Source organism: Geotrypetes seraphini, chromosome 2, assembly GCF_902459505.1.
Source record: "Geotrypetes seraphini chromosome 2, aGeoSer1.1, whole genome shotgun sequence".
Taxonomy (NCBI): Eukaryota; Metazoa; Chordata; class Amphibia; order Gymnophiona; family Dermophiidae; genus Geotrypetes; species Geotrypetes seraphini.
Window position 1 is genome coordinate 208,397,444 of NC_047085.1, and position 26,686 is coordinate 208,424,129.

Sequence of the window (26,686 nt, forward strand, 5' to 3'; positions counted from 1 at the left end):
CACAAGTCGATGGCACCCAACTATTGTGGTACCCCCTAGGCCACCGCCTAGGCTCTTGGAACACAGAAGAAACAGTGTCCGGTGTGAATCCCAATCCTCGGTACCTTTTCCTCAATATAATAATACAATAAATCAGTTTCTAGACCGCATAACCAAATAGTTCTATGCAGTTTACAAAAGGATTATAAAAAATACAAACAGATCTAAAAGTAAAGGGTCTAGTTGCCTATGAATTTATCAAAAAGAAACGTCTTCAGGTGCCTTCTAAACTGAAGATAGGAATGGGAGGTCAAATACAAATGCCTGGAGCCCCAGGAAGTTTATACCCAAACAAATAGTATGTATGAGCAACTAGGGGTGGGAGGATGTGGATCTGCACCCCTCAGACAGAGCCCTGCAGGACTGAGCCAAAGCCTAACTCAGTGGCACTAAGAAGCACAAGTGGCGTCTGTGGAGTCAAGCTCCACGCTCAACTAGGTACAGTACTGGGACCAGAGAACCTTGGAGTAGGCTCACCTCACTGTGTGATTGCAACCAGCACAGTGGGGGCTAGGCGAGAGATTTAGGAGCATCATCAGCACAAACTACCACCCGCTAGATAGAGAAAAATACTGGATTGTTCCAGGGAGCAGTATCAACTTATACCAGTTACTCCTGGCAGAATTCTGCGCGGCTGCACAATGCAGAATTTTCGCAGAATTGCACAGTCGTGCAGAATCTCAACCGTGTCAGCATCTTCAGGTCACAGAATCAGTAGCAATTCCCACATGCTGCCAGCCGCTAACCCAGAAGTCTCTCCATGAGAGGAGGCTTCCATGTTAGTGGCAGGCAGCATGTGAGAGTCGCTGCCAATACCACAACGCAACCTAAAGAAGCAAGCCTCAGAGTAAAGGAGAGGAAGGAAAGTTGTTGCCACAGGGAATTGGAAGGGAAGGGTGAGAGGAAGGAAAGTTGGTGGCACTGGGAGAGAAGAACGAAATATGCTAGCATAGGGGGAGGAGCGGGAGACATGTATGTTGAGGATAGAGGGTGAAGTTGCACATAATAGAGGGGAGGAAGGGAAAGATGGTGCATGGAGGGGGATAGAGAGATTTGACACAAGGAAGGGAGAGAGAAAGGTGTTGGACACAGGGGTGGATGAAAGGGAGGGAAAGATACACATGACATAGTAGGGGGGGGGAAGGGAGATGTTTGATCCAGGAGCAGAATGGAGTAATGGAGAGATGGAAATGGGAGTAAGGGAAGAGAGTGGGAGAAATGCTGGACCAATGGGGAAACTGCAGCAGGGAAGAGATAGGGAGATGTCAGGCTACGAGGGTGGGGAGGAAAGGAAGAGAGAGCAGATGCTGATTATAAAGTTAGAGGAAGTAAGACGCTGAGAATGGCAGAACCCTGAGGGGGAGGAGAGAGTGACAAGGAAACAGATGAGAGGATAGATATAACAGAGGTAGAAATATGGTAATGGAAATACATTGAAGATGAAAGGGAATTGAAGGCTGAAGAAGGAATGAGATGGGGAATGGGAGAGAAGATAGAAATTTGATAGGTAGCTGAAAAGTGAAAAAGAGAAGGGCAAGAAAGAGGCAGAAAAGAGCTAAAAACGAATTATCAATATGTCTGAGGTAGGTATAGTGAGGAGAAAAGACAAATGGATAGCAGCCACTTGAAGGAGAATTAGCAAATGACAGGAAAGCAGGAAAAAGAAATTGGAACCAACATGATGCAAAAATAAAACATCCAGATAAAGATAGCCCTCTTCGATGTGAACCGCTCTGATGTCAGAGAAAGGGCGGGACCGCCGGAAGAGGAAGCAGCGTAGCGCAGGGCTCAGAGAAGGGGCAGGACCGCCGGCAGAGGAAGCAGCTGGGCTCACTGGCATCCGGAAACAATGTAGACAGCTTCTCCATGGGGGAGGGGGGGAGGCTGTGGGGGTGCGAACGGTTCTTCGGGTGGGAGTGCGAGCGGTCCATCGGGGTGGGAATGCGAGCGGTGGGGGTGCGAGCGGTCCTTCCGGATGATGAATCGGGTGTCGGGGGGGGGGGGGGCATCAGGCTTTCAGGGTGGGGACAGGACTTCAAGGGGGAGAGGAGAGTCGGGGTGGCCGAAAGTAGAGTCGGGGTGGCCAGAGGAGAGTCGGGGCAGTGAATGGAAAGTCGGGGCGGGTGAAAGGAGAGTCGGGGCAGCCAGAGGAGAGTCGGGGCGGAATGCGCGGTATACCCGTGAGCGCAGTATATAAAAATTTCTTTACATAAATTGTGTTTCCCGCGCGCTATACCCGTGTGCGCGTTTTACACGGGTGCGCATTATCTACGTGAAAATACGGTAATCTGATGCTGATGACAAGGAATCTTATTTATTTATTTTTAACATTTATAGTTTGCTTAAGACCTAAGCAGATCACAATTTACTACTTTAATATATTAAATTAAGGCAGTGTTTTTCAACCTTTTTTGGGCAAAGGCACACTTGTTTCATGAAAAAAATCACGAGGCACACCACCATTAGAAAATGTTAAAAAATTTAACTCTCTGCTTATATTGACTATATATAAAGTAATTCTCTTGAATAGGAATCAAATAAACACAAAGAAAGTATTTTATAATTACTTTATTATGAAATATTAAGTAAACAGAATAGTGAAAAATTATAAAATACTTTATTCAGTGCGAAACCTGGGCCTGTTTGGCTGAACACAAAGCTGATATTCTGGCTGGAATCGAAGAAAGACACACACGTAGCTCTTCGTCAACAGCTCTCAGTCTCTCTCTGTATTTGGTTTTTATAGCATACAAAAATAGACAAATAAACCCTCCATCCTTTTTATTAAACCACAATAGCAGTTTTTAGCGCAGGGAGCTGCGCTGAATGCCCAGCGCTGCTCTTGACGCTCATAGGCTCCCTGCGCTAAAAACCACTATTGCGGTTTAGTAAAAGGGGACCATATTGTAAAATATAGACAGCAGATATAAATTCAGAACTGTGCATAGTAAGTGAAGGGAAGTTTTCATCTCTGGGAATTTACCCAGTTAACTATTAAGTTATTTGGGCAAATTCCTTTGAAAACTGTGGTAATACTGCCTCCAATTTGCTAAATTTAAAATAAAATCATTTTTCCTACCTTGTCTGGTGATTTCTGGTTGCACTTTCTTCTTCTGACTGTGCATCCAATCTTTCTTCCCTTCTATCAGCCTGTATGCTTTCTCTCCTCCACACCTCATTCCCTCCCCCAACTTTTTCTTCCTCTCTCCCTGACCTTTCTTTCTTTTTTTCTGTTTCTCTTCTTTCCTTCCGTTTCCCTGCCTGCCCCCTTTCTTTCTTTCTCCCTGCCGTTCCCCAAGCCACTGCCACTGCCGCTGCCATCGGGGAACAGGACCCACCAATGGATAACAGGCCCCAAAGCCGACGCGGACGCATGCTCTCCCTGACGTCAATTGTGCAATCGGAGAGGAAGTTCCGCCCAGCCAGGCAGCGATTGGCTGGCCCGAACTTCCTCTCCAACTACAGAATTGACGTCGGGGAGAAGAAGACTTATCGGCTCGATAGATTAGATCGCCAAGACAAAGTGAGTCCTGGGTGATCGACTCACTTTGCCTTGGCGAGCTACTGGCGCCCCTGCCTCGGGCCCCCTGTCAGCTCCGGGCCCGGCGGCCCTGCGGCACACCAGGCAACATCTCGCGGCACACTAGTGTGCCGCGGAACACCGGTTGAAAAACACTGAATTAAGGCACATGTTCTTATAACCCATAAATGGGTTGGGCCAAAGATCCATCCAACCCAGTATATTGTTTCAAACAGTGGTCAATCTAAGTCCAAGTACCAGGCAAGATAACAAAAGAGTAAAACAAATTTTATGCTGCTTATTCCAGAAATAAATACAGTAGTAGGTTTCCCTCAAGTTCATCTTAATAAAGACTTATGAAGTTTTCTTTAAAGACATTGTCCAAACTTTTTTTTAAAAGCCTGCTAAGTTAACTTTTACCACATTTTCTGGCAACAAATCCCAGAGTTTTAATTACATGTTGACCGAGGAAATATTTTCTCCGATTTGTTTTACATTCACTATTTATACGAGGGCATACAATAAAGCTACTAACATTTATTGACTTTTCCTCCAGGAACTTGTAGCTAGGTTAAATAAAGCTGCTTTTACCACTTGCTCTGGCAATGAGTTCCAGAGCATAACTATATATTGAGTGAAAAAGTATATTCTCTTATTTTAAATGATGTGCTACTACTAATCATTTTTAGAGTGCTATTAGACATATGTTGCGCTTTACATCAAAATACAGAAAAGAGAACCCCTGCTCAAAAAAGCTTACAATCTAGTCAAGACAAACAGAATAAGAAAGTGCATCAATGCACTGTGCTCAGGTGGGGGAATTACAGAGGGAATGATAAAACAGATATTGGTGCTTAGAAGGTGGGTTGGAATTTGGAATTGAAAGCATCTTCAAAGAAGTGGGCTTTGAGTCTGCATTTGAATATTGCCTGAGATGGAGGCGGACATATTGAGTCAAGTGATTTGTTCCAGGCATATGATGCAGTAAGGTAGAAGAGACGGAGTCTGGAGGCTGTAGAGCAGAAGGGTAAAGTTAAGAGACTTATCCAATAAGCAGAATGCCCAGGAGGGAGTGTGGAGAGAGATGAGAGGGGAAAGATACTGGGGACCTGTGGAACAAATGTACTCATAGTGGAATAAGAGGAGTTTGAACTGTATGCGGAAATGGATAGGGAATCAATGAAATGACTTGAGGAGAGGGGTAATGCGGGAATAGCGACATTGTCGGAATATGAGGTGTGAAGCATTGTTCTGAACAGACTGAAGGAGAGAGATATGGTTTAGCGGAAGGTCAGAAAGAAGCAGGTTGCAGTAGTCTAGGCTAGAGGTGACAAGAGTATGGATGAGGGTCTTGGCAGTGCACTCAGAAAGGAACGGTCTGATTTTAGCAATACTGTAGAGAAAGAAATGACAGGTTTTGGCAGTCTGTTGGATACATGAAGAGAAGGAGAGGCGAATCAAAGATTACCCAAAGGATGCAAGCCAACGAGAAATAGAGAACGGTGTGGGGGGGGGGAGGAGACAGGTTTAGGTGGAAAGATAAGGAGCTCAGTCTTAGCCATGTTTAATTTTAGATGGCAGCGAGCTATCTAGGTAGCAATGTCAGACAAGCAAGTTGAAACCCAGGACTGAATGTCTGTCGAGATTTCAGGTGTAGATAGATAGATCTGCAAGTTGTCAGCATAGAGGTAATACTGGAAGCCATGGGAGGAGATTATAGCACCTGAAATACACCGACTGACAGAGGGATGGCTGTGGAGGAGGATCTACCATAGCATATGCTAAAGGTGCGATGGGAAAGATAGGAAGAAAACCATGCAGCAACAGAGCCCTGAAATACAAGCAAGGACAGTGTATAGATGAGTAAGTGGTGATTTACCTTTTCAAAAGCTGTAGATAGATCAAAAAGTATGAGGATAGCGTAAAGGCCTTTGGATTTTGCTAAGAGCAGGTCAATGGAGATTTCTGTAAGAGAGGTTTCTGTAGAATGAAGAGGGTGAAAGCACAATTGAAATGGGTCAAGGATAGCTGAGATGAAAGAAAGTCAGACAACGGTGGTGAACAACATGTTCAAGTAACTTAGATAAGGGGAGGAGGGAAATAGGACGATAGTTGGAAGGGCAGGTAGGGTCCAGCGAGGGCTTTGAGGAGCGATATAACAATTAGAGAATGACACAGTGGTGTTAACCACAGCTAGCCGCGGGTAACCCGCCGAAACAGTGGAGGGAACAAAGTGCTCACTGCGGATACAGAGACAAGGCCATCCACCGCACCGTAGAGCAGTGAATGGCCTTGTCTCCGCAGTTAAGGGAGAGAACACGCGCGGTCACCGATCGAACGCGGCCCCCTCCCTCCTTCCTACCGGCCGCATCTATCTCCCTCCCTCCCCCTTACCTTCAAGGCGCGTTTTACTTTACAGGGTAATTTGTTCAAGCCACCAGAGCCTGCCTGAAGTTGCGTCAGAGGAGAAGCTTCCGCCCGCAGATGCACTTGACTTCAGGCAGGCTCTGGTGGCTTGAACAAATTACCCTGTAAAGTAAAACTCGCCATGAAGATAAGAGGGAGGGAGATGCCAAGACCGCGCAAGGGGTGCTGAAGGGCGGTGGAGAGGAACAGACGCTGAAAGGGGGTGGAGAGGAACAGACAATGAAGAGAAATGTGGAAGAGAGAGTGGGGAGAAGACGCTGAAAGGAAATGGGGAAGAGAGAATGGGGAGAAGATGCTGAAGGGAAATGTGGAAGAGAGAGTGGGGAGAAGAAGCTGAAGGAAATGGGGAACAGAGAGTAGGGAGAAGACGCTGAAGGGAAATGGGGAACAGAGAGTAGGGAGAAGACGCTGAAGGGAAATGGGGAATAGAGAGTAGGGAGAAGAAGCTGAAGGGAAATGGGGAATAGAGAATAGGTAGAAGACGCTGAAGGGAAATGGGGAACAGAGAGTAGGGAGAAGACGCTGAAGGGAAATGGGGAACAGAGAGTAGGGAGAAGACGCTGAAGGGAAATGGGGAACAGAGAGTAGGGAGAAGACGCTGAAGGGAAATGGGGAACAGAGAGTAGGGAGAAGACGCTGAAGGGAAATGGGGGAATAGAGAGTAGGGAGAAGACGCTGAAGGGAAATGGGGAACAGAGAGTAGGGAGAAGACGCTGAAGGGAAGTGGGGAGAAGATGCTGAAGGGAATGGGGAACAGAGATTGGGGAGAAGACGCTGGAAGGGAAGAAGACAGATGCCAGACTATGGGGGGAGCGGAGAGAAGAAGATGGGTGCCATACCAATTGCGGGGGAGGGAGAGATGGAAGGGAGACGCACAGTAACAGAGTAAATGGAAGACGCAGAGAGAAGGCAGACAGTGGATGGAAGGAATTGAATGAGAAGATGAGGAAAGCAGAAACCAGACAACAAAGGTAGAAAAAAAAATTCTATTTCTAGTTCTTTTCTTTTGATTTAGGATAAAGTAGTATATTAGTTGTGTTGCTAAAAATTTATAAACAAAGCCCTGCCAGCTGAACATCTCTTTCTCTAGTTCAGCAGCAAGAACTTTGATTTATAAGGAAGGAATAAGCTAAATATTGCAGTACTGAGGCTTGTATGGATGCTATGGGGACAGGGGTCGCGGGGACGGGGCGGTGACAAACCTTTTCCCCGTGTCATTCTCTAATAACAATGGAATGTTTGAAGGCATTGGGCACAGTTGTGGTGGAGATTAATAGATTGAGGATAGCAGATAGAGAATAGCAGATAGAGGGGATGACAATAGGAGAGAAAGTGGTAAGTAGATGGGTGGGAATAGGATCAGAGGAACAGGTGGTAAGTTGGAGGAGGAAAGAACATTTATAGTTGCCCCCTCAGTGATTTCAGGGTTAGGAAGATAAGGTGGCAATGGATGAGGAAGGGTGGTTGGTAGAGCAGGCTGGGAAAAGTGTTTCAGTTGAGAACTCAAGGTTAATTTTGTGAACCTTATCGTAAAAGTATACAGCCATAGTCTGGGGGAAGAATGACAGAGGGGTTGGAGGTGGGGGGGCCTTGAGTAAGTTCAGTGTGGCAAAGAGGCAGTGGGGGTTGGAGAAGTCAGGCCGGTGTAGTAATCTTGTTTGGCAAGTGAGAGAATGGATAGGAAAGAGGTCTGAGGAATTTGAAATTAATGAAGTCTGTGTTAGTATGGGATTTGAGCCAGAGCCATTAGCAGACCTGGCACAGGAGTATAAGTAGTGGATTTTAGCCAGGGTTAGGGTGCCTTACGGAGTAAGGATATTTAGAACAGAGGAGAGAGTGATGTTATAAGAGGAGACAGCCTCATTTACAGATTTATATAACATAGTGGTAGACAAGGGCGAAACAGGAGTGAAGAGAGTGCTGGAGTCAATGGCCTGAAGATTCCTAATGTACAGGAGGAGATTGGTCAGGGCTCGGGGGGAGGAGAGTGATGGATTGTGAAAGTTATCAGATGATGGTCAGAGAGGAGAAGGACTGCCATGGAGAAATTTGTGATAGAGCAATTGGAGAAGGCAAGATCAAGGCAGTGGTCATTCTGGTGGGTAGGGCTGGTGGAGAAAAACTGAAGATCAAATGAGGATGTTAAGGCTAGAAGCATAAGAGTCTGTTAGCAGGAATGTTGAAATCACAAAGGATAAGGGATAGGGATAAAGATGGATGTTCAAGAAAGAGGGAAAGCCAGGAGTCATAATCAGTGAGGAATGAAGAGAGAAACTTATTAGGGGGGGGGGTCAGTAAATGACAGCTCACAGAGGGGTAGAGGTGCAAAAAGACAGATAGAGTGGACTTCAGAGGAAGAGAAGTGGTGAGAATAAGAGGTTGAAATCTACAAAAGGGTGAAAGCAGTAGCCCAACGCCACCTCCACAATCAGCCTCCATAACAAAGGGCAGCAGCTGAAATAGTCATTCGGGCAGATCCATTCCAGGTCTCAGTCTTCAAAGAGGGGACAGTCCTTCGGGGGGGTAGTCCTTCAGGGGTAGGCATAGTCCTTCAGGGAGGACAGGCAGGCCTTCAGGGGGGGACAGCCCTTCCAGGGAGGGGGGCACTGGTGTAGAAGTACACGGAGGGAGGGAAGGGGAGGTTCAAAGAGATGTGCATATGCCAGACTTTGAGGGGGAAGAAATAATGGGTCTAAAAATAGAGGAGAGGGAGAGAGATGATGGACAATGGGATTTAGGGAGGGAAGGAACAGAAACGGAGAGAAGTTGGACACAAGGGATGGTGTGGAGGGGGGATAGAGATACTGAATAGGAGGGTAGTTGGGAAAAGAAAGGGAGAGATGGTGGACCCTGGGGTGGTGGGGAAGGAGGGAGAGATGCTGGATGAAAGGGTAGTTAAGAAAAGGTGGATCTGTGGATGGAGACGAAAAAAAAGAAAGATGCCAAACTTCCGGAGGAGGGAAGGAAACGGAAGGGGAGGACAGAGATGGCAGATGGGTGGTTAGAATGGAGAAAGAAGGAAACCCTGGCAAGCAAGACAACCAGAGCCTGGGACCAACAAGATCTGAATAATGACCAGACAACAAAAGGTAGAAAAACTAATTTTATTTTCCATTTTGTAATTATAATATGTCAGATTTGAAACGTTTATCCTGCCAGAGCTGGTGTTAGACCGCAAACGTGAGCTAGGATTTAACAGAGAGGAAAAGTCTTTTTTTTTGTTTATTTTGTTTACACCACAGCGCCAGTGTGGTTAGAAGGCAAAGGGGGTGAAGAGGCTTTAAAATAAACCCACCAGGATGTTTGAAAAAATAACCCAATTGGGCAGGAAAATCGAATCGAAAAACCAATTCAGTAGTCTGAATCAAATAAAAAAATTTTTTTCCTGAATCGGGCAGCACTAATACGTACCTTTGCTGTAAGTTTGCTGCCTTTTCCCAGGCTACCTAGAGAATGACATGGGAACAAATTTGTACTCGCCCCCACGAATTCAATCCCTGTCCCATCCCTGAAAGCTCTATCCTCATCTGCACAAGCCTCAAACACTTATAATTTTAAAGTATTTGAGGCTTGTGCAGATGAGGATAGAGTTTGCAGGTATAGATCTGACACCTCACAAAGCACTACTAAACCATAGATGCCAGCTCTGTAGATGCTTGGCAATGCAGAGAAAACTCATTGACTGAGTCATGTTGCATTTAGAATCCCAATAGTTTAGAAAACTGATTCTTTATGTTCTGAGTGCAACAAAGCTTCAATTTCCCACTCGCACCCAAAATACAAACACCCTTGATTTAAACCAAATGTCGTGCAGAGCGCTGTTACCACCCCCCACCGACCCCGATTATCATAAGAAACCGTAATATCGGAGGCTGTGATAGACTGCACCACTTTATCACCTGGAAGTATTACACTCACACAAGAGATATCTAGGACCGTACCGCGAGCAACACTAAACTGGCGCAAAGGGCCCCGCGAGCCTGTACTGCTCCTCCTGCAGCTACCGCCGTTGGCACCACTCTGAGCATGCGCGCAAAGGCAGAACATGACTGCACACCGCCTGGCCGAGACATCTAGAGCAAGGCCATCGCTCTGACAGTGTCTTTTGCCCGCTCTAGATGATAAACCAAGAGAGGCTGGAAGGAATAAAGCCAGAAACACCATTACTCCATCCAGCGAAACCTACGATTAGTTGAAAGACAACAGCACACAAATATAATAAAAAGCTATTTGTCTCTTACTCGGGATTCGGCAGCTCAGAGTCCACGACGGCCATTTTCAACCTCCAAGCGCCTTCGATCTTCTACAACGCCTGCGCACTGGGGTCACGCAGGCGAGGGAGAACTGGAACGTTGCGGCCTCGGGGCGACGTACCAGTAGTAGTTCCGGTGTAAAGGTCTAGGACTTTTAGCGATTCTACTGCGACTTCCTGCGTAAGGAGTGGAGGTTGTGTGTTTCTTTCCGTGTGTTGAGTGCCTTTGTTTATTTTGGTTTATATATTACAAAAGCAATGGTTGGGAATTGGTCTTGTGATATAATACTATCGTGAGCATTATATATTGTTTGTTATATTTATGAACCATTTTAGATAGTTATATCCGATTCCTGGGTCATTGCTGTTCACCAGTTTAACATCCCCTTTCCTAGGGGGTATATAGGAATAAAAGTTCTATCCTATATATATTTAAAAAAAAAACACTAACAACAGCAAAGGGGGGGGGGGGGAGAGTTAAAATGCTCTAGTCTAATGAACTCGGTTTTGACTGAAGCCAAAAATTAAAAAGAGGAAATTTGCCATGTCCCCCTTTTCTTTTTATTTAACATGAATTAGTACAAGACTGAAAAATCTTTAGTGATCTTGCTGGCTACGACCCTGCCCTACAAGAGATAATAAGCCCAATACACCTTCAGCCTCTTGTAGGGCCTTGAAACAGGGACATTTTTAGAGTTGCAAATTATTTAAAAAAATTAAAACCTACCACACACCTCCACCTCTGATTACCTCTTCAGTAGGGAGGTAATAAAGCGCATTTGATGTCGGTATAATAATAATAACTTTATTTTTGTATACCGCAGTACAACAGTTCAGAGCAATGGACACATTAGAACATAACAAAATCAATTATTTCTGTTTGTAAAATGCTATTATACTTGTTTGAATTATTTTTGTAATATTTAGACCAGGGGTGTCCAACCATTTGGCTTCCCTAGGCCGTATTGGACGAAAAAATTTTCTAGGGCCACACAAACACCAATACTAGCTGATGAGCAAAAAAAAGGTTGAGCAGGTCCCAAATTTGTAACCACTAATATAGAAGATGTATGTATCTAATAATAAACCTTCATTAAAGGGACACTGTGGAGAGGAACCCAAAAAAGCAGTAATACTTACCCTGACTGAGTGATCCTCCACTTGCACCACTGACAATGGAAGCAGCCACAGGCTTCCGCATTCCCCTCTGATGGTTCTCCCATTCACTTCTATTACAGCCATGATGAGCCTCTTCAGAGGTGAGCCTCATCAGAGCAGGGATGCTGAATCAGCTGTCAGCAGCATAAGTAGAGGATTGTTTAGTCAGGGTAAATATTACTGGTTTTTTTGGGCCTCCCACTTTGAGCTTAGGCTCCCTCAAAATGAACATCTTCCCTGCTGTAGCTAGTAGGGATCCCCAAGCTTCACCAACTGACAGCCATCTCCTCCCCCTCCAACTTCCCAAGTTCTGCAGCTAGCAGAACTGCTGCCTTTCCTCTTCCATGCTCCCCCCCCCCTTGGCTTTCATGCATGCATGAAAGCAGAGGCAGCTTGAGGATATTGCCATTGGCAGCAAAGTTTGGAGATTTTGAGTTGCCAGAATGGAGGAAGATGTCTTCAGTTGGCAGGGCTTAGGAATCCCCACTAGCTCAAGTATTTATATATAGCACTCAGTTAGGGAGAAACTTTGGTGCCCATCCACTAATTTTGGCTCCAGTCCCTCCCCCAAATCAGCTGTATATGACTACGCCACTGAATACAAAAATAATTGTGATGCACATATCCCAAAGCTAACATATTCCAGTTAATAAATTTAAAATAAAACAATTTTTTCTACCTTGTTGTCTATATATTTTGTTTTCCCATCATCTTAGTCCCAGTTTCTCTTTCTGCTTTTTGTCTATCTTCAACTACGGTAATTCTCGTTCCAGTATCTGCTGTTCATTTTTTTCTCCTCTTCACTCTTGTGCCATTTCCTCCTTATGCCTGTTTCCAAAGTATTGATTTTCCCTTTCAGCTTTCTTAATTTTTTCTTCTTTTTGCCTCTGTCCACTCAAATCTTGCCTTCTTTCTCACCCTTCTTCTTTTTAAATGTTCAGTTACCTCTTAATTTTCCATCTTTTCTCAGTCCCTAGCTCTCCCATTTCCCATCTCACTCCTTTCCCAGCCTCCTATTTCCTGCTATCTACTCCCCATTACCACATTTCTACCACTATTCTCACTGCTCTTTCACTCATCTTGTCATCTCCCTTTTGACCTCATCCACATGGCTCACCACTTTCAGAATCCCCCTTCCTCTCTCCACTGTCCCTTTCTTTCCATCCCCTAACATCTTATCACTGCTCTCTTCCCTCCTGCCCTCCCATCACTCCTCCTCTATCCCCATGGTCCAACAATTTACTCCGTCTCTTTCTGTTTTTCGTCTCCCCACCCCCCTTGATGCTGAACAATGAAATGGAGGGAAGAAAGAGAGATGCTGCATCTCTCTGCCTTCCATCCACAGGATTAACATTTCTCCCTCCCTCCCTTCCATCCCCAGATCCAACTTCTCTCCCTTTCTCTTCCCAACTGCCCCCATGCCATCTCTCCCCATGCCTGCCTGTCTCCCCCAGGTAAACCATTTCTTCATTTCTCTTCCCAACAATTCTCCCTTGAAGTATCTCTTTCCCTCTTCCTCCACATCACCCCAGGTCCAACTTCTCTTCCTTCAGACCATTGCCCACCATCTCTCTCTCTGTTTGTGGCGCCATAAGCTCTACCCCCACGCCCAATCTGGCACTTCTTTTAATACCCACCCCCTCTGTATTTTTTTTTTTCTAAACCAGTCCAAGAGGCTTCCTCAGCCCAGCAGGTTCTCCCCCTTCTCTCCATGCCCATGCATCTCTACCTCACTCCTCTCCCACCACCATGTCCAATAATTCTCTCTCTGCCCAAGTTCTCTTTCTTCATCTCTCCATGTGCACCATCTCTTTCAGACACCCAATTTTCCCTTACTATTCCCTTCCTCACTCCCTCCATTCTTCAATCCTATGGCTCATGCGCCCTCCCTCCTTCATAATTTGTCCAAAGTTTGTGCTCCCTCCCTCTCGAGTCCCAACACAACCTTATCCCTCCCTCCAGCAGGTATTTACTTTCTGGCCGGCTCCCTTGCTGCAATTGTTTTTCTGGTGAAAGTTGTGGGCAGCTGTGGCTGGCTCCTCATGCAATCCGTGGCTGTGCTGAAAGCATTTATTTTATGGCTGTCAGCAATCCGTGCCTGTGCTGGAAGTGTTCCCTTCCTTCTGTACCTCCCGGCGAGTATTTATTTTATGGCTGGCTCCCTTGCTGCAGTCCATGGGTGCTGTCGGCTCTAGCGAGCGATTCATGGCTTGTTCAGAACCCTTCTCTCTGACGTCGATTGGCTGGCTTGGAACTTCCTCTCCGTCAGAATTGACGTTGAGGGGGGGGGGCAGTCGCTGCACAAATATGATGTTAGTGCTGTGGCAGGCTGGGCCGGGAGAGAGAATGAAAGACAAAGGGAGAGAGGGGGGTGGGATAGAGAAAGAAAGGTAGAAATGGGGGGGGGGGGAGCTGGGAGTGAGAAAGAAGGGAGGGCAGGGAGACAGAAAGAAAGGATGCACAGTCAGAATGAAGTGTAATTAGAGACTCATGAAATCACCAGACAACAATGGTAAGAAAAATTATTTTATTTTCAATTTAGTGATCAAAATGTGTCAGTTTTGAGAATTTATATCTGCTGTCTATATTTTGCACTATATATAGGAGGGTCCGTACCATTTTGTGGGAAAAAATAAAGGGCCCCTAGTTTACCCCTAACTACACTTCCAAGTCTACACATACGGTTTTATGCATAAAACTATTTGTAGAACCGCATAAATAATAATAAAAAAAAAGGTGAAGAAAATAACTCTCGGAACATTATTTTTCGTGTGTGTGGCAAATATAGCACTGTGCAACAAGTCCTAGTTCTTTCGTCATAATTCAGCGCAGCCGCACTTGCGCTCTGGCCGGGTTAACGCAACCAGGCTCACATTAACATTCGCACGGGCCGGCGACTTCAGCAACCATTTACCTGGCGCACGCGCCATTCGATCAGATGACCTCTGACGTTGACGGCGCTTGCACGCTTCAGTGCAAGAGTGGCTGTAAACAGCTTGGTTGCAGAGCTAGCGCAGTTGCGCTGAATTATTGAAGAGTGGAAGAGGCGGTGCTTGGACACCTTGGAGAAGCCAAGGTAGGTGGGTGGTCACCCAGGGGCTCATGCACTCCCGTGGCAGCCCCCGCAGGAGCTTCCTTTATCCCCGCGGGATTCCCGCAAACGCTGTTCCCGTGCAGCTCTTTGCTTCCATCTTGTCTTTGAGATCGGCCGCCGCGACGGGTCTCTTAGCTTTTCTCTCTCCCGTCTCTCGCTGTGGGCAACTTCTGGAATGAGTTTGATTCGGAGGGGGGAGTAGAGGAGCCGGATCGAGGGAGGGACACTAGGGGGAGATATGCTGCATCGAGGAGAGCGGAAGACAGGAGGCGGGAAGGCAGGTCCCCGAATGTGTGAACGAGTTGGTACCTTTGCAAACGCCGTGTCTGCTTTCTGGACCAAGCTGTACCTTATTGCTTTAGCTCTTGCTATTGAAGCGGAGCGCTCGGATTGTCTGTAGGCCCTGGGAGGGAGGCGTGGTCTAGTTAGGGGAAGGGGTAAAACGCGGATCTTACGGACCTCGCGGATATTCGCTCGTCCTTAAAAAAAATCTAAGGTCTGTGCCACTTTTCATGTGTAATCAGTTTTTATTTTCAAACAGAAAAGCGACCTCCAAAGTACAGGCAACCGTGGAATAACAACAAAGTAGAACCAGAATACGAAATAGACAAACCCAGCACCCCGCCACTTTTAGTCTCGGCAGAGGTTATGGCTCTGACGGACCCTAATGCTTCTCCCTCCCTATGCTGAGGGCTCCTTTTGTCAAGCCACGCTAGCGGGGTTAGCGCGCGCACGCGACTTTTAATCCCACGCTAACCCCCGCGCTGGCCAAAAAACTACCGCCTGCTCAAGGCAGGCGTTAGCGGCTAGCACAGCTGGCGATTTAACGTGCGCTATTATGCGTGTTAAACCGCTATCACGGCTTGATAAAAGGAGCCCTAAAAGTGGCAAAACTTGTGCCCTGAGATCCATGCCACTTTTAGTCTCAGCATAGGGAGGGGAAAGCATTAGGATTCATCATAGAGGTATATCGGAGCCATAACCTATGCTGAGACTAAAAGTGGCACGGACCTCAGATTTTTAATGACCAAAAGGATGTGCGGGTTTAGATCTGCGAGGTCCATAAGGTGTGTATTTTACTCCTTCCCTCTAGTTAGTGGTTAGAGCTACAGCCCAGCGCTGCTCCTTGTGACCCTGTTCAAGTCTCCTAATTCTCTATTTCCTCAGGTACATTGTTAGGTAGAGTTGTTTACAGCCCGCCAGGACAGATCGGGGAACATGCTTGAGTACCTGGATGTTAAAACCGTTTAGACAATCCATTGATAGGTGGTATATAAATAATTTTTTATTTATTAAATTTTTTATACTGTTCTACCCAGGGAGTTCGGAACGGTTTACATGAATTTATTCATCTACTCAAACATTTTTCTCTGTCCGGCGGGCTCACAATCTGTCTAATGTACCTAGTACTATAGGGGAATAAACTTGAAACTTTATGCTAAGTTTGTGACACTTTCAGGTTTTGTTATAAGGACAGCTTAGCTCCCTTCTTTTACAGGTAAAAATTGCTACATTAAATAAGCTATTTGTGTATTCAAATGCATTGTTTAAAGCCCCTAGTCTTGATTTGGAATGTTGCATACTGTCTGTTGACAATGATTGATTTTTAGAATAGATAGCAGCACTTGATTTTGATGTGTATTTCATCCCTAATAGCTGTTGGTTTCAAGCTCTGGTGTCTGCTTCCCTCTGTCTTAACTCACCAAGATCACCTGTTCATTTGACATGTCTTCCATGACCACTATCCATCTTCCATCTCTGTGTCTCTCTTTTCCCATGTTCAACTTCTCCCTCTCTCTGTGATCCTGTATTTCCCTGCCTTGCTTCTCCCTTTTCTTCCTGCCCCATTCCAATGTGTCTTTCTCCTCTGCAACCCCAGCCCATCCAACTTCTCTCTTTCTCACCACTCCTCCTTCCAGCATTTGACTGGCTTGCTTGCCTGCTACTATCCCGCTGTGGGTTCAGTATTTGATCTCCTTCATTCCTTGCTCTGGCATCTCTTTCCCGTCTCTTCCCTCTCATTTATTTATTTATTTATTCAATTTTCTATACCATTCTCCCAGGAGAGCTCAGAACGGTTTACATGAGTTTATTCAGGTACTCAAGCATTTTTCCCTGCAGGCCTAGCATCTCTCTCCCTTCTTCCTCCTGCTCAGGTCCAGCACCTTTCTCCTGTCTATCCAGCCATCCTCTTCCTCCTCTCACAGTCATGCTTTCACTATGTATTCTATTGAGAGTGGATTTTAGTGAACAGCATTCATTGTTAGGTGCTAATTACCTTTCAGCCAGGAAACTGTGTGAAGGATTTTCTTATATGAACATTTAAACAAATTCTCAGATTACTGTGGTATTATTCCGCCAATACCTTGCGGTTCTAGGCAGATTACAAAAGGAAGAGATTCTGGTCATTTCTAGAAGATTATAGGGAAGCTATTGGTTATAACAGTTGGAGTCTGATGATGGAGTGAGGATATTGGTTGAATCAGGAATTTGTCTTGACATATTTCTTGAACAGCCTGGTTTTTATTTCCCTCCTGAAGGTTTTGTAGTTTGGTGCTGAAATCAGTAGCTCGGAGATGTAGTTTCGCTGCTTGCGTGGCGAGTAGTCCATCGTGGTTTTGTTTTTTTTTACGCTGAATGCCTTTGATTGGGGGGGTGAAGGGTGCCCTCTGCACATTTTTGGACACTTAAGGCACAGTTTGTCTTCATAGGACATATAGGGCTCCTTTTACGAAAGTGCGCTAAGCGTTTTAGCGCACGCAAAAATCTACCGCCTGCCCAAAAGAAGGTGGTAGCGGCTAGCGCACGCAGCAATTTAGCGCGCACTATTCTGCGCGTTAAGGCCTTAGCGCGGCTTTGTAAAAGGAGTCCTTAGTTTAATTCAATTACAATAATGCAGAAACACTGGCCAGAAAGAGAGCATCTTTCCATACTGACTGGGAAGGAAAATTCAGAAAGACATACTTGTGTTAATAAAACAGACCAGATTATCCTATGTTTTAAATATACAAGTCATCTGAGATTTGCAAGCATAATGATTAGTTTCCAAAAGTTTGATAACATTTTAAATAATCTGCAGATAGTTATGGGAATTCTTCCAAGCACTGGATAAGCTGCACACACTCTGTCAGCTGTGTGGCCAAGAAAAAAAAATAAAGGGGAGATGCTACTGTTTCAAAGAACAGGAATAGTTAGGTTTTACCCTGAAGGTGGCTTGTCCGCATGCCACTGAGCATTTTTATTTGGGACTGATGGTAGTAGGGTAGTCGAGCAGAAGTAGGGACCGGTCGATATTTCAAGGAACACATTGGTTGAGAATATTGTCCTAGAGACAAATGCAGAAAGTGCAGTGAACCTCCAAGGATTGGGTACTGTTTACAGTTCATTGAAGCACCTGAGATGGTCCATGTTTTGGCAAAGCGCCTGCATTAAGGGTCTGTTTTAGAAATGATCTAAAAGTGAAAAATGCAAACATGAAACATGATTAAAAATGACAACTAAAATCATAAAACATAAAATAGAAGTTGAAATGTTTAAAATAAAAATACATTGAATTTAAAAATTTATTTCCCGCTTAACCCCTAAGCGGGAAATAGTAGAAAACATACATATTCAGGACATACTCAATCATTTAGAACAGGGGTAGGGAACTCCTGTCCTCGAGAGGCGTATTCCAGTCGGGTTTTCAGGATTTCCCCAATGAATATGCATGAGATCTATTTACATGCACTGCTTTCAATCCATATTCATTGAGGAAATCCTGAAAACCCGACTGGAATACGCTTCTCGAGGACCGGAGTTCCCTACCCCTGATTTAGAATTTATGCATCCTATCCTTTATTCTTCCATATATAATTGCTAAAACTAGCATAATGCTCGTAAAAATGTTCATCCTCTATGAACCATAAAATGTAGTAGTATACAGAGCTACCAGAAAGCTTTGGCACATGAAAAGGTTTTCAATTGCTTCTTAAATAACATTTTCTCTTTGCTTAATCTTAAGCACCCTGGCCATAAATATGGACCAACGACCAAAATAGCTGTTGCGTGTGTTCTGCTATAATGTGTTTCACCTAATGCATCAGTCAATAACTTCATTCCAAATTGAGATCTCAAACTTCTAGAGGGTACATACTAGTGCTGCCCGATTCAGGCAAAATAATTTCGATTCGATTCAGCCTATTGAATCAATTTTTCAATTCGCTTTTCCTGCCCAATTGAGTGTTTTTTTCAAACATCCTGGTGGGTTTATTTATAGCCTCTTCACTCCTTTTATAGCCTTTTCACCCCCTTTGCCCTGTCCTACCCATACTGGTGCTGTGGTGTAAACAAAACAAACAAAAAAGACTTTTCCTCTCTCTGTTAAATCCTAGCTCACGTTCGCGGTCTAACACCAGCTGTGGCAGGATACAAATTTCAAATCTGACATACTATAATCACAAAACAGAAAATAAAATTATTTTTTCTACCTTTTGTTGTTTGGTCATTGTTCAAATCAGGTTGGTCCCAGGCTCTGGTTGTCTTCTGATCAGGGTCTCCTTTCTCCATGCTAACCATCCATCTTTCATCTCTGTCCTCCCCTTCCTTTTCCCTTCTCTTCCCCTGAGGTCTGGCATATTTCCTTTTTTTTGACTCCATCCCTGCAGCTGCAGCGATGGACCCTACCATCCCCAGATTCACCATCTCTCCTTTCCTTAACTACCCTTTCATCCTGCATCTCTCCCTCCTTCCCCACCACCCTAGGGTTCACCATTTCTCCTGTTCTCTTCCCAACTACCCTCCTATCCAGTATCTCTATCCTTACTCCCCTCTGCACCATCCCTTGTGTCCAAATTCTCTCCATTTCTGTTCCTTCCCTCCCTAAATTCCATTGTCCACCATCTCTTTCCTCTGTTTTTAGACCCATTATTCCCCCCCCCCAAAATCTGGCATATGCATGTCTCTTTGAACCCCCCATTCCCTCCCTCCCTCTGTGTACTTCTAAACCAGGGTCCCCCTCCCCTGAAGGCCTGCACCCCCCTTAAGGGATGTTTCCCCCTGAAGGCCTGGGATATTCTCCCCTAAAGGCCTGCAGCCCCCCTTTATGGGTTGTTCTCTCCTGAAGGCCTGGATTGTCCCTCCCTGAAGGCTTGCACCCCTCCTTAAGGCCTGTCCTCCCCTGAATACCTGCAACCCCCCACCTGAATGGGTGTTCCCGACTGACCCTCCCCCCCTCGCCCTTAAAGCAGGAGCGGTTTTCAAACCACTACCAAACTCTGGAACGGCAGCAGCAGCTGTTCTTTCATCTGCCCGCGCTCCGGCCTCGGCGCTGCCTCAAGTGCTGGGAGCAAAGCCTGGGGGACCCAGAGAAGCCGTGGGGCTTTGCCTCATGCTGCTCCTGGATGTGCAGGCGATCGTGGGCAACGTGGCTGTCACTGCGGTGATCGTGAAGACTCCTCAGCTTAGGAAGTTCGTAATGCATATATGCCTCATCGACACTCTCACTGTCATGCCCCTGGGAACTTGGATGGTGGCCAGCTCTGCGGTCTTCTGCAAGGTGGAAGATGGGGATGAATTCTGTCGGTTCTACGTCTCCCTGGGTGTTTGTTTCAGCTGCACCTTGAGTCTCACTATTTTTGCAATCACCATCGAACGATATTATTATATTGTGCCTCCTTTGCGCTTTAGAGGGTGAGGGGGGAGGGTCAGCCACTGAATCAGGAGGCCGATATTTTTCTTTTTCTTTTTTAAAGTAAATCGATTTGAATCGATTCACCCAAAGTGAATCGTTGAATCAGTTCGAATCGTGAATCGGGCAGCACTAGTACATACTGCTTCAAGAGCTGTCTCAGGTACAAAGGAGTCCTGACAATTGTCAAAATCTTATATTCAATTCTCACTTGAATTGGTAAACAATGTAAACGCTTCAGTACTGGTGTATGATCATTCCAGGCTAAGCAGCATTTTGCACTACCCATGATGCTTTTACTCTGCATTTTGCGATGCCTACTAACAAGGAATTACAGAAATCTAGTTTGGAGATCACCACACTGAATTACAGTCTGAAAATCAGATATTGACATCGATTTTACTCTCGACAGCAATCTTGTCTGAGAAAGTCCCCTTTAACCATTTGTGATATTTGTTCATGCATTTCAAGCTTTGAATCCAAATATACCCCTAGCATTTTAACATATGGTGATACTGTGAGAGTCATACCATGCACCTACACGTTTCTCGTATTCAATAATATGTCATCATTCCCCACAAATAGAACCTTTTCTTTTTCAAATTCAAGACCATTTTGTTTTCACACATCCAGCTTGTTTTTCTTCTCATACAGTCTTCCAATTTCTGTTTAACATATTCCACACCATTTAGGATAGGAAAGAAGTGGATATTGTCTGCATAGATTCATATTGTCTGCATAGATATGTTTGGTTAATTTTGTTTAGCACTTTTTTGAGGTGGGACAAACAAGGAGGTAGGAATGGAATAGAATCTCAAGGAAGGAAATGAGGAAATGATCTTGGTGGGGGTGAAGAGGAAAGGATGGGGATGGAGAGATAGGGTAGAGAGAATATGAAGAATCGGTGAACCAAGGAAAGATTCATGATTGGGAGTGATGCTCCACTCTCTCCTCATATCACCTTTGAGCCCTTCACTTATACTCCACAGCACAGCACTTCCTGTTATCTTACACATTACCTCCCTCATGCTTGCTACTTCTGTCTCCTCAGCTGCCACACCGCTGATTGCCTCACTCTCCCCAATTCCTCTCCCAGCCAGACTTTTTCCAGTTTCTTCTCTGTACACCCACCACTACCATATTATCTTGCTTTCCTTCTATCCCTTACACTCACTCATGCTCCTGTCCTAGTTTGCCAGAAGGATAGTAGCAGCGATGTAGTATCCAGATTTGTGTTACCCTCCTGTGCTGTTTCTGCTTATTGCATGTTGAATTGTGCAACATTGCTGTGTCCAGTATGTTTCAAAGTGCTACTCTGGGCCTGGACAAGAAGATAGCAACTAGAATTGGCCATGCTCTACTGTATTGTCATTTTACGTAATAGTCAGACTGGGTCAGGCCAATGGTCCATCTAGCCCAGTTTCCTGGGATATGTGAAACAGGATCCAGGAACAGGAAGGAGTATTGGAAGCGGTAGCTGTTTTCTTCAACATCCTGTATACTATGAAGTTTAGTGCTAAATTTTCTATACAATTCTCTAATGCAGTTATCAATTGCTTTTGTCTAACTTTTATTTCTTGTTGTTTTCTTCTTATAGCTTCACCTGCATCCCAGATTTGGAAATGAATGAGTTTAAATATAGGTACCAGTATATTTCACCTGTCACCTTGCATCTAGGTGATGAGATCATGACATCCAGGCTCTATGCCTCTGCCAACGAGGACTTTGAAGTGCAAATCGCTAGTCTGGTAGAGATGTTCTTGGTTGAGGTGTATAGGTGCAAGCTCTGTCAGTTTGCCAGCAGCATTAAGACTAAAATTGAGCTCCACATGTCTAATGTACATCAGCAGGATAGAATCCATTGTGTTGCACAGAACCCAGAAATATGTTCACAACAAGAAGAGAATGATTCTTACAGTCTGAGAGATGAAAATGGCCAAGAAAGCAAAGGAAACGAAGAAAACCTGGACAAGATGCCCTTCCTTTTGCCCATGTATAGGATTCTTAATAACATGACCCCTGAATCCTGTGACATGAGTCTTGGGGATCACAGTGATGGTGCTCATGTAACTCACACATGTGAAGTGAACACACTATTTGAAGAGTCTTCTCAGTTCCAGCTGGATGAGCCCACTGCAGAGATGTCAAATCACGTTTCTTCCTCTTCCCAGTCTCCTGAATCAAAAAACAGCAGGGATGATATGGAGGCCCAGTCTGAACATCTCATGTTTCTTGGCCTCTGCCGCATTTCTAATGTGAAATCCCAACCTGCAGGTACAGAATCCAAGCCAGCCACTCCTGAAGTAGTTCATGAAGGCAAGAAACATGAGAGAACCCCCAGAGTGGACAATGAGGGATTGACGGGGCCTTTGAAGAACTCTAGTTCAGAAACTGCTATTGAAGGGAAAAGACATTTTTGTAATATATGCAACCAAGAGTTCAAATCAAAGGATATATATAGAATCCATTTGAAGTGTCACACTGGCAAGCAAGGATTTAAATGCATTTATTGCAGCTGCTGCATGTCTGAGTGGAACTCATTGGAAAAACACATAGAAACCCATAAGCCAGTAAAAGAGACCTATTCCTGCCTCATCTGTAAAAGAGTTTTTACGAGGCAAAGTGCCTGGAAGATGCACAAGAAGAGGCATCAGGAAAAAACAGATCTCTTTTATTGCACTAAATGCCCCTCTTTTTATGGAACTGAACATATGAAAGATCTGCACATGGCTTGCCACTATGAAGACCTATTTAAATGCCTCCACTGTGGATTGAAAGGTAAGTGATATTATAAAGTGATTGAACAGCTGAATTTGTTAGGCATAGAGCCTGGGTGCACTAAACATTTTTCTCCTAATTGTCTCCTTTGGGGGAGACCAGTAATTCAGGCTCATACCTCCTAGTTTTATAACTGGACAAGTGTATTTGCATGTCACTTCAGAAATAAGTGTAAATGTATGCACATAAAAGGCAGCAAATTAAACTCTGGGGTCACAAAACCGGTGTTGTCATGAACTGGGTGGGCTTTCCATAGATGCATGAATAGGAGCCAACTTTTCAAAATGATTGGGGTGCTAAACTCGACAAAAGTATATACTCCCTAGCCATAGCAAATAGAGGGTGTTTGAGCACCCACAGAGCTGGCACTTACAGGTACATCATATTGCATCTGGGAGGGTTGCACTTATTTGGCCACAGTCACAAAAAAAAGAGTGGTACAGCAAATTGTAAAATAAACAGAGGAACTGACCTAAGCACTATTCTGTGAGGGTGTATATAAGTGTGTATAAATTTAAGGGAGGTTCGCAAAGACAAGAACATAGGGGCACGAGTGGAGCTGCCACAAATGCATACATAATAATAATAAATTTATTTTTTTTATACCGCTATACCAAAAGTTCAAAGCGGTTCACAACAAGGGAATAATACATCCAGGGTGGATTTGATTTAAATTGCTAGCCAGAAAGACTTGATTTAAATCATTGTTTTCTACAAAAAGACTCATTCTTGCTGGTATAATCTTAATATTTACAACCAGATGAAGGTTTCATTTTATGAAAAATAAACTTTTCAGATTAGTTTTACAGTTACATAAAAAAATGATTGATTTGGTTATACTATTAGAAATACGTAGATAAATAATTCTGACATTATAGGGGGGGAGCTATCTCCAGTTTTAATAGGTTAATCATTCATATTTGGACAACATTTTTGCTTTACTTTATTGAAAGGAGAAAAGTAATCCTTACCTTAATAACAATTTTAATGGTTTTATTTAACCAAAACAATAACATTATAGCATGTGTATTCTTGTTTCTACTGCAAAAGGCGTATGAGTTTTGAATTGGTGGGTTATTTACTTCTAATCGCAAGTTGTGTATAAGGCATCATCTACATTTTTCGGCTCCGCCTCCTGTATCACTGGGCTGTATTGTAGCTCCTCCTCAGTTTCTCCATCCAACACATGAGTTGGAAGGTATATTTCTAGTGCAATGGGTACATCATTCTGGAACACTTGGGTTATGTATCCTTGATTGCAATATCCTGTGTAAGAGAGCCTCATTTATGGGTTTTTCTGCTGTGCCTCCTTTCACTCCGGGTTGTCTTTCAATTCCTTAGTTTTATTCTGTACATGTGAGATGGTAGGTGCCAGTCTGTTCTGCTCATGTTTATTTTAATTTTAATTTTGTATGGGGTTTTTTTTTAATCCAGTAGGAAGGAGACTTCTTGGTGCTGCACAGGCTCCCAATTAAGAGATATATCTGGCTGCAGAGAACACAAACTCTGAAGGTGGTAGTCTGTAGCTGAGAGGCAGCCTGCTTGGCAGAGCACCTGCTTGGCCAGCCTGTGTTAACAGTCTGGAAGCTCAGGGACGTTCCCTTGGAAGCATGGCTCGCTCCAGGTTTTGTCTGCAGAGAGCTTGAGCACCGACTGAGTGGCCCTGTGGTGGTTTTTCACCAGGATCGATGGGGGTTGAAATCTTGGTCCTGCTGAGGAGAGTCTGAAGAAGCAAACTATCTGGATGTCCTGGCTTGTCTGAGGCAGACGTTCTCTGCCTCAGCAGCTCCCAGTACCAGCATGGCAATGAGTAAGGCTGTGATATTCTGTGAGAGAAATTGGTGGTGGGGGTGGGGGGTTGTTAAAAGTTATTTTTAAAGGTTTCTGGGGTTAGGGATAGGGTCCCCTACCTTTAAAATCCTGTTCCCTGAATTTTTTTGACCCCTTATTTAGCTCCCATGGGTCATTTTTATCCCTAAAATTGCTGCCGCTGTGGCCATCTTTTATTTCCTAATTTTGAAATAAAAGCTTCTATCTGCCTCAAAATACTTTAATATGGTCCAGATGAACTCCTCAGGCCTGGATGCTAAGGATTCATGCCAGATTTGCAATGGATGTCTGTGTGCCATGTTGAATGGGAGGGAGCCACTAGCTTAGCCTCCTCTAGTTCCTCTGGAGATATGGGGCCCCTCTTGAATTGAGTTTCAGGTCAGAAATCCAGCCAGAACTTGGAACTGGCAACAGTGCATCCCAGGTCAAATGCAGTCATGTATCTACCATGAAACCCCAGAATGGACCGCAGTAGCACCTGCTAGTGCCTTCTGGGTGTCCTTGTCTGGCTTTTGCTCCAGAATTTATAAACATGATGTACGGAAGCGTACCTGAATTACAGCGTACCTGAATTACAGTGGTAGCGCCAGGGGTTATTCCCTCTAAGGATGCATTTTCCCCACGGCAGAGCCATGCGCAAAATGCAGGGTTAAAGTTAGAAGAGGAGTGGGATGAAGTAAATTCAGTATCCATGCCTTTACTTTCCCAGTCAGGGTTCTCATTATTGGACTCTGCATCGCATCTAGGAGAGTCAAATTCTGACCAGATGACAGCCCTGGATCTCAGAGAGGTCCTGACTGTGCACAAGCGATTCAGACTGTCGGTGCTTTGGGGGATTATTACCAAGTCTCTCCAAAAATTAAAGATAGAGACTTCTCAGGCCTCTACTGCCCAGTGCTTGCTCATGAGCAGCATCAGGGCTCAGACCACATGCTTTTTGTTCCATCCAGACATTACTAAGATGCTCATGGACCATTGGGAGGTCCCAGAAAGGCCCCTTCTGGTGGCTAATGCCGTGACAAAACTTTTATCCGGTGGATGTTGAATTTTATACCAGCTGTTCAGTCCACCAAAGGTGGATTCCCTGCTGGCTCAGGTTACAAAGCATACCTTACTCCCCAGTGAAGGGGAGTGGCGTTGAAGGATACACAGGCCCGCAGGTCAGACTTTGTACTTGGAGACAATTTGAAGCCGCAGCATTACATAGAAACATAGAAATTGACGGCAGAAAAGGGCCACAGCCCATCGAGTCTGCCCATACCAATGACCCACTCCCATACCAATGACCCCAACCTCAGTGACCCATTGAGGTTGAAGGCGGCAGCAACAGTGTTGTACGTTGCACAGGCTTGCCATAACATAATATTGTGCTTATTGACCGCGTAACTAGAAGTTCAACACAGTTTACAAAAAGTTACAAAAGTAGACATGTTATGTTACATGAAATAAGATGATTCATTAAACAGTCAAATATTTAGAAAAAAGATAGATCTTCAAAGTTTCATTGTGCTCTGGGAGCGGATTCCAATGCAGATCCCCAGTGGGTTATGTGGCAGATGCACAGTACGATCTATTTAGGGTACTGAGCAAGGTTTCTGCATATGCTATTTTTGCCCTTAGAATGCTCTGGATCACACAGTGGGCAGGAGATTTGTCTTCGAAAGCTATGATGAGCAAATTGCCATTTAAGGGTCAATTACTCTTTGGGCTGGATGATCTTATGGCCAGTGTGCAAGATCTGACAGCAGACCAACCAAAGGCTAATGTTTGTGGTTCCTGGTGCTTTCATCAGGACTTGGCTGGACCTTTGGTTCAAAAATCTTTTAAAAACTCAAGACTGAGATTTGGGAAAGTTAAGCATCCTCAGTCCTCCAGGTTCGCTCCACGGTGGCCCCCAAGAAACAGTTCTAACATCAGGTC

General features: G+C 44.8%; 2 protein-coding genes across 2 annotated transcripts in view; one reads left to right on the forward strand and one right to left on the reverse strand.

Annotated features, from left to right (window-relative positions):
• Positions 1-10,277, reverse strand: part of PRPF4B (pre-mRNA processing factor 4B) — a 194,203-nt gene extending 183,926 nt beyond the window's left edge. The window contains 1 exon segment of the mRNA XM_033934823.1: positions 10,228-10,277. Coding sequence (XP_033790714.1) covers positions 10,228-10,262 — 35 coding nt within the window. The 5' untranslated portion in view covers positions 10,263-10,277.
• Positions 10,278-15,638: 5,361 nt separating this feature from the next.
• The window catches only part of LOC117355785 (oocyte zinc finger protein XlCOF6-like), an 80,683-nt gene continuing 69,635 nt past the window's right edge, over positions 15,639-26,686 (forward strand). The window contains exons 1-2 of the mRNA XM_033934824.1: positions 15,639-15,657; positions 21,756-22,936. Of these exons, the coding sequence (XP_033790715.1) occupies positions 21,781-22,936 (1,156 nt within the window). The 5' untranslated portion in view covers positions 15,639-15,657; positions 21,756-21,780. The remainder of the gene's footprint in view (positions 15,658-21,755; positions 22,937-26,686) is intronic.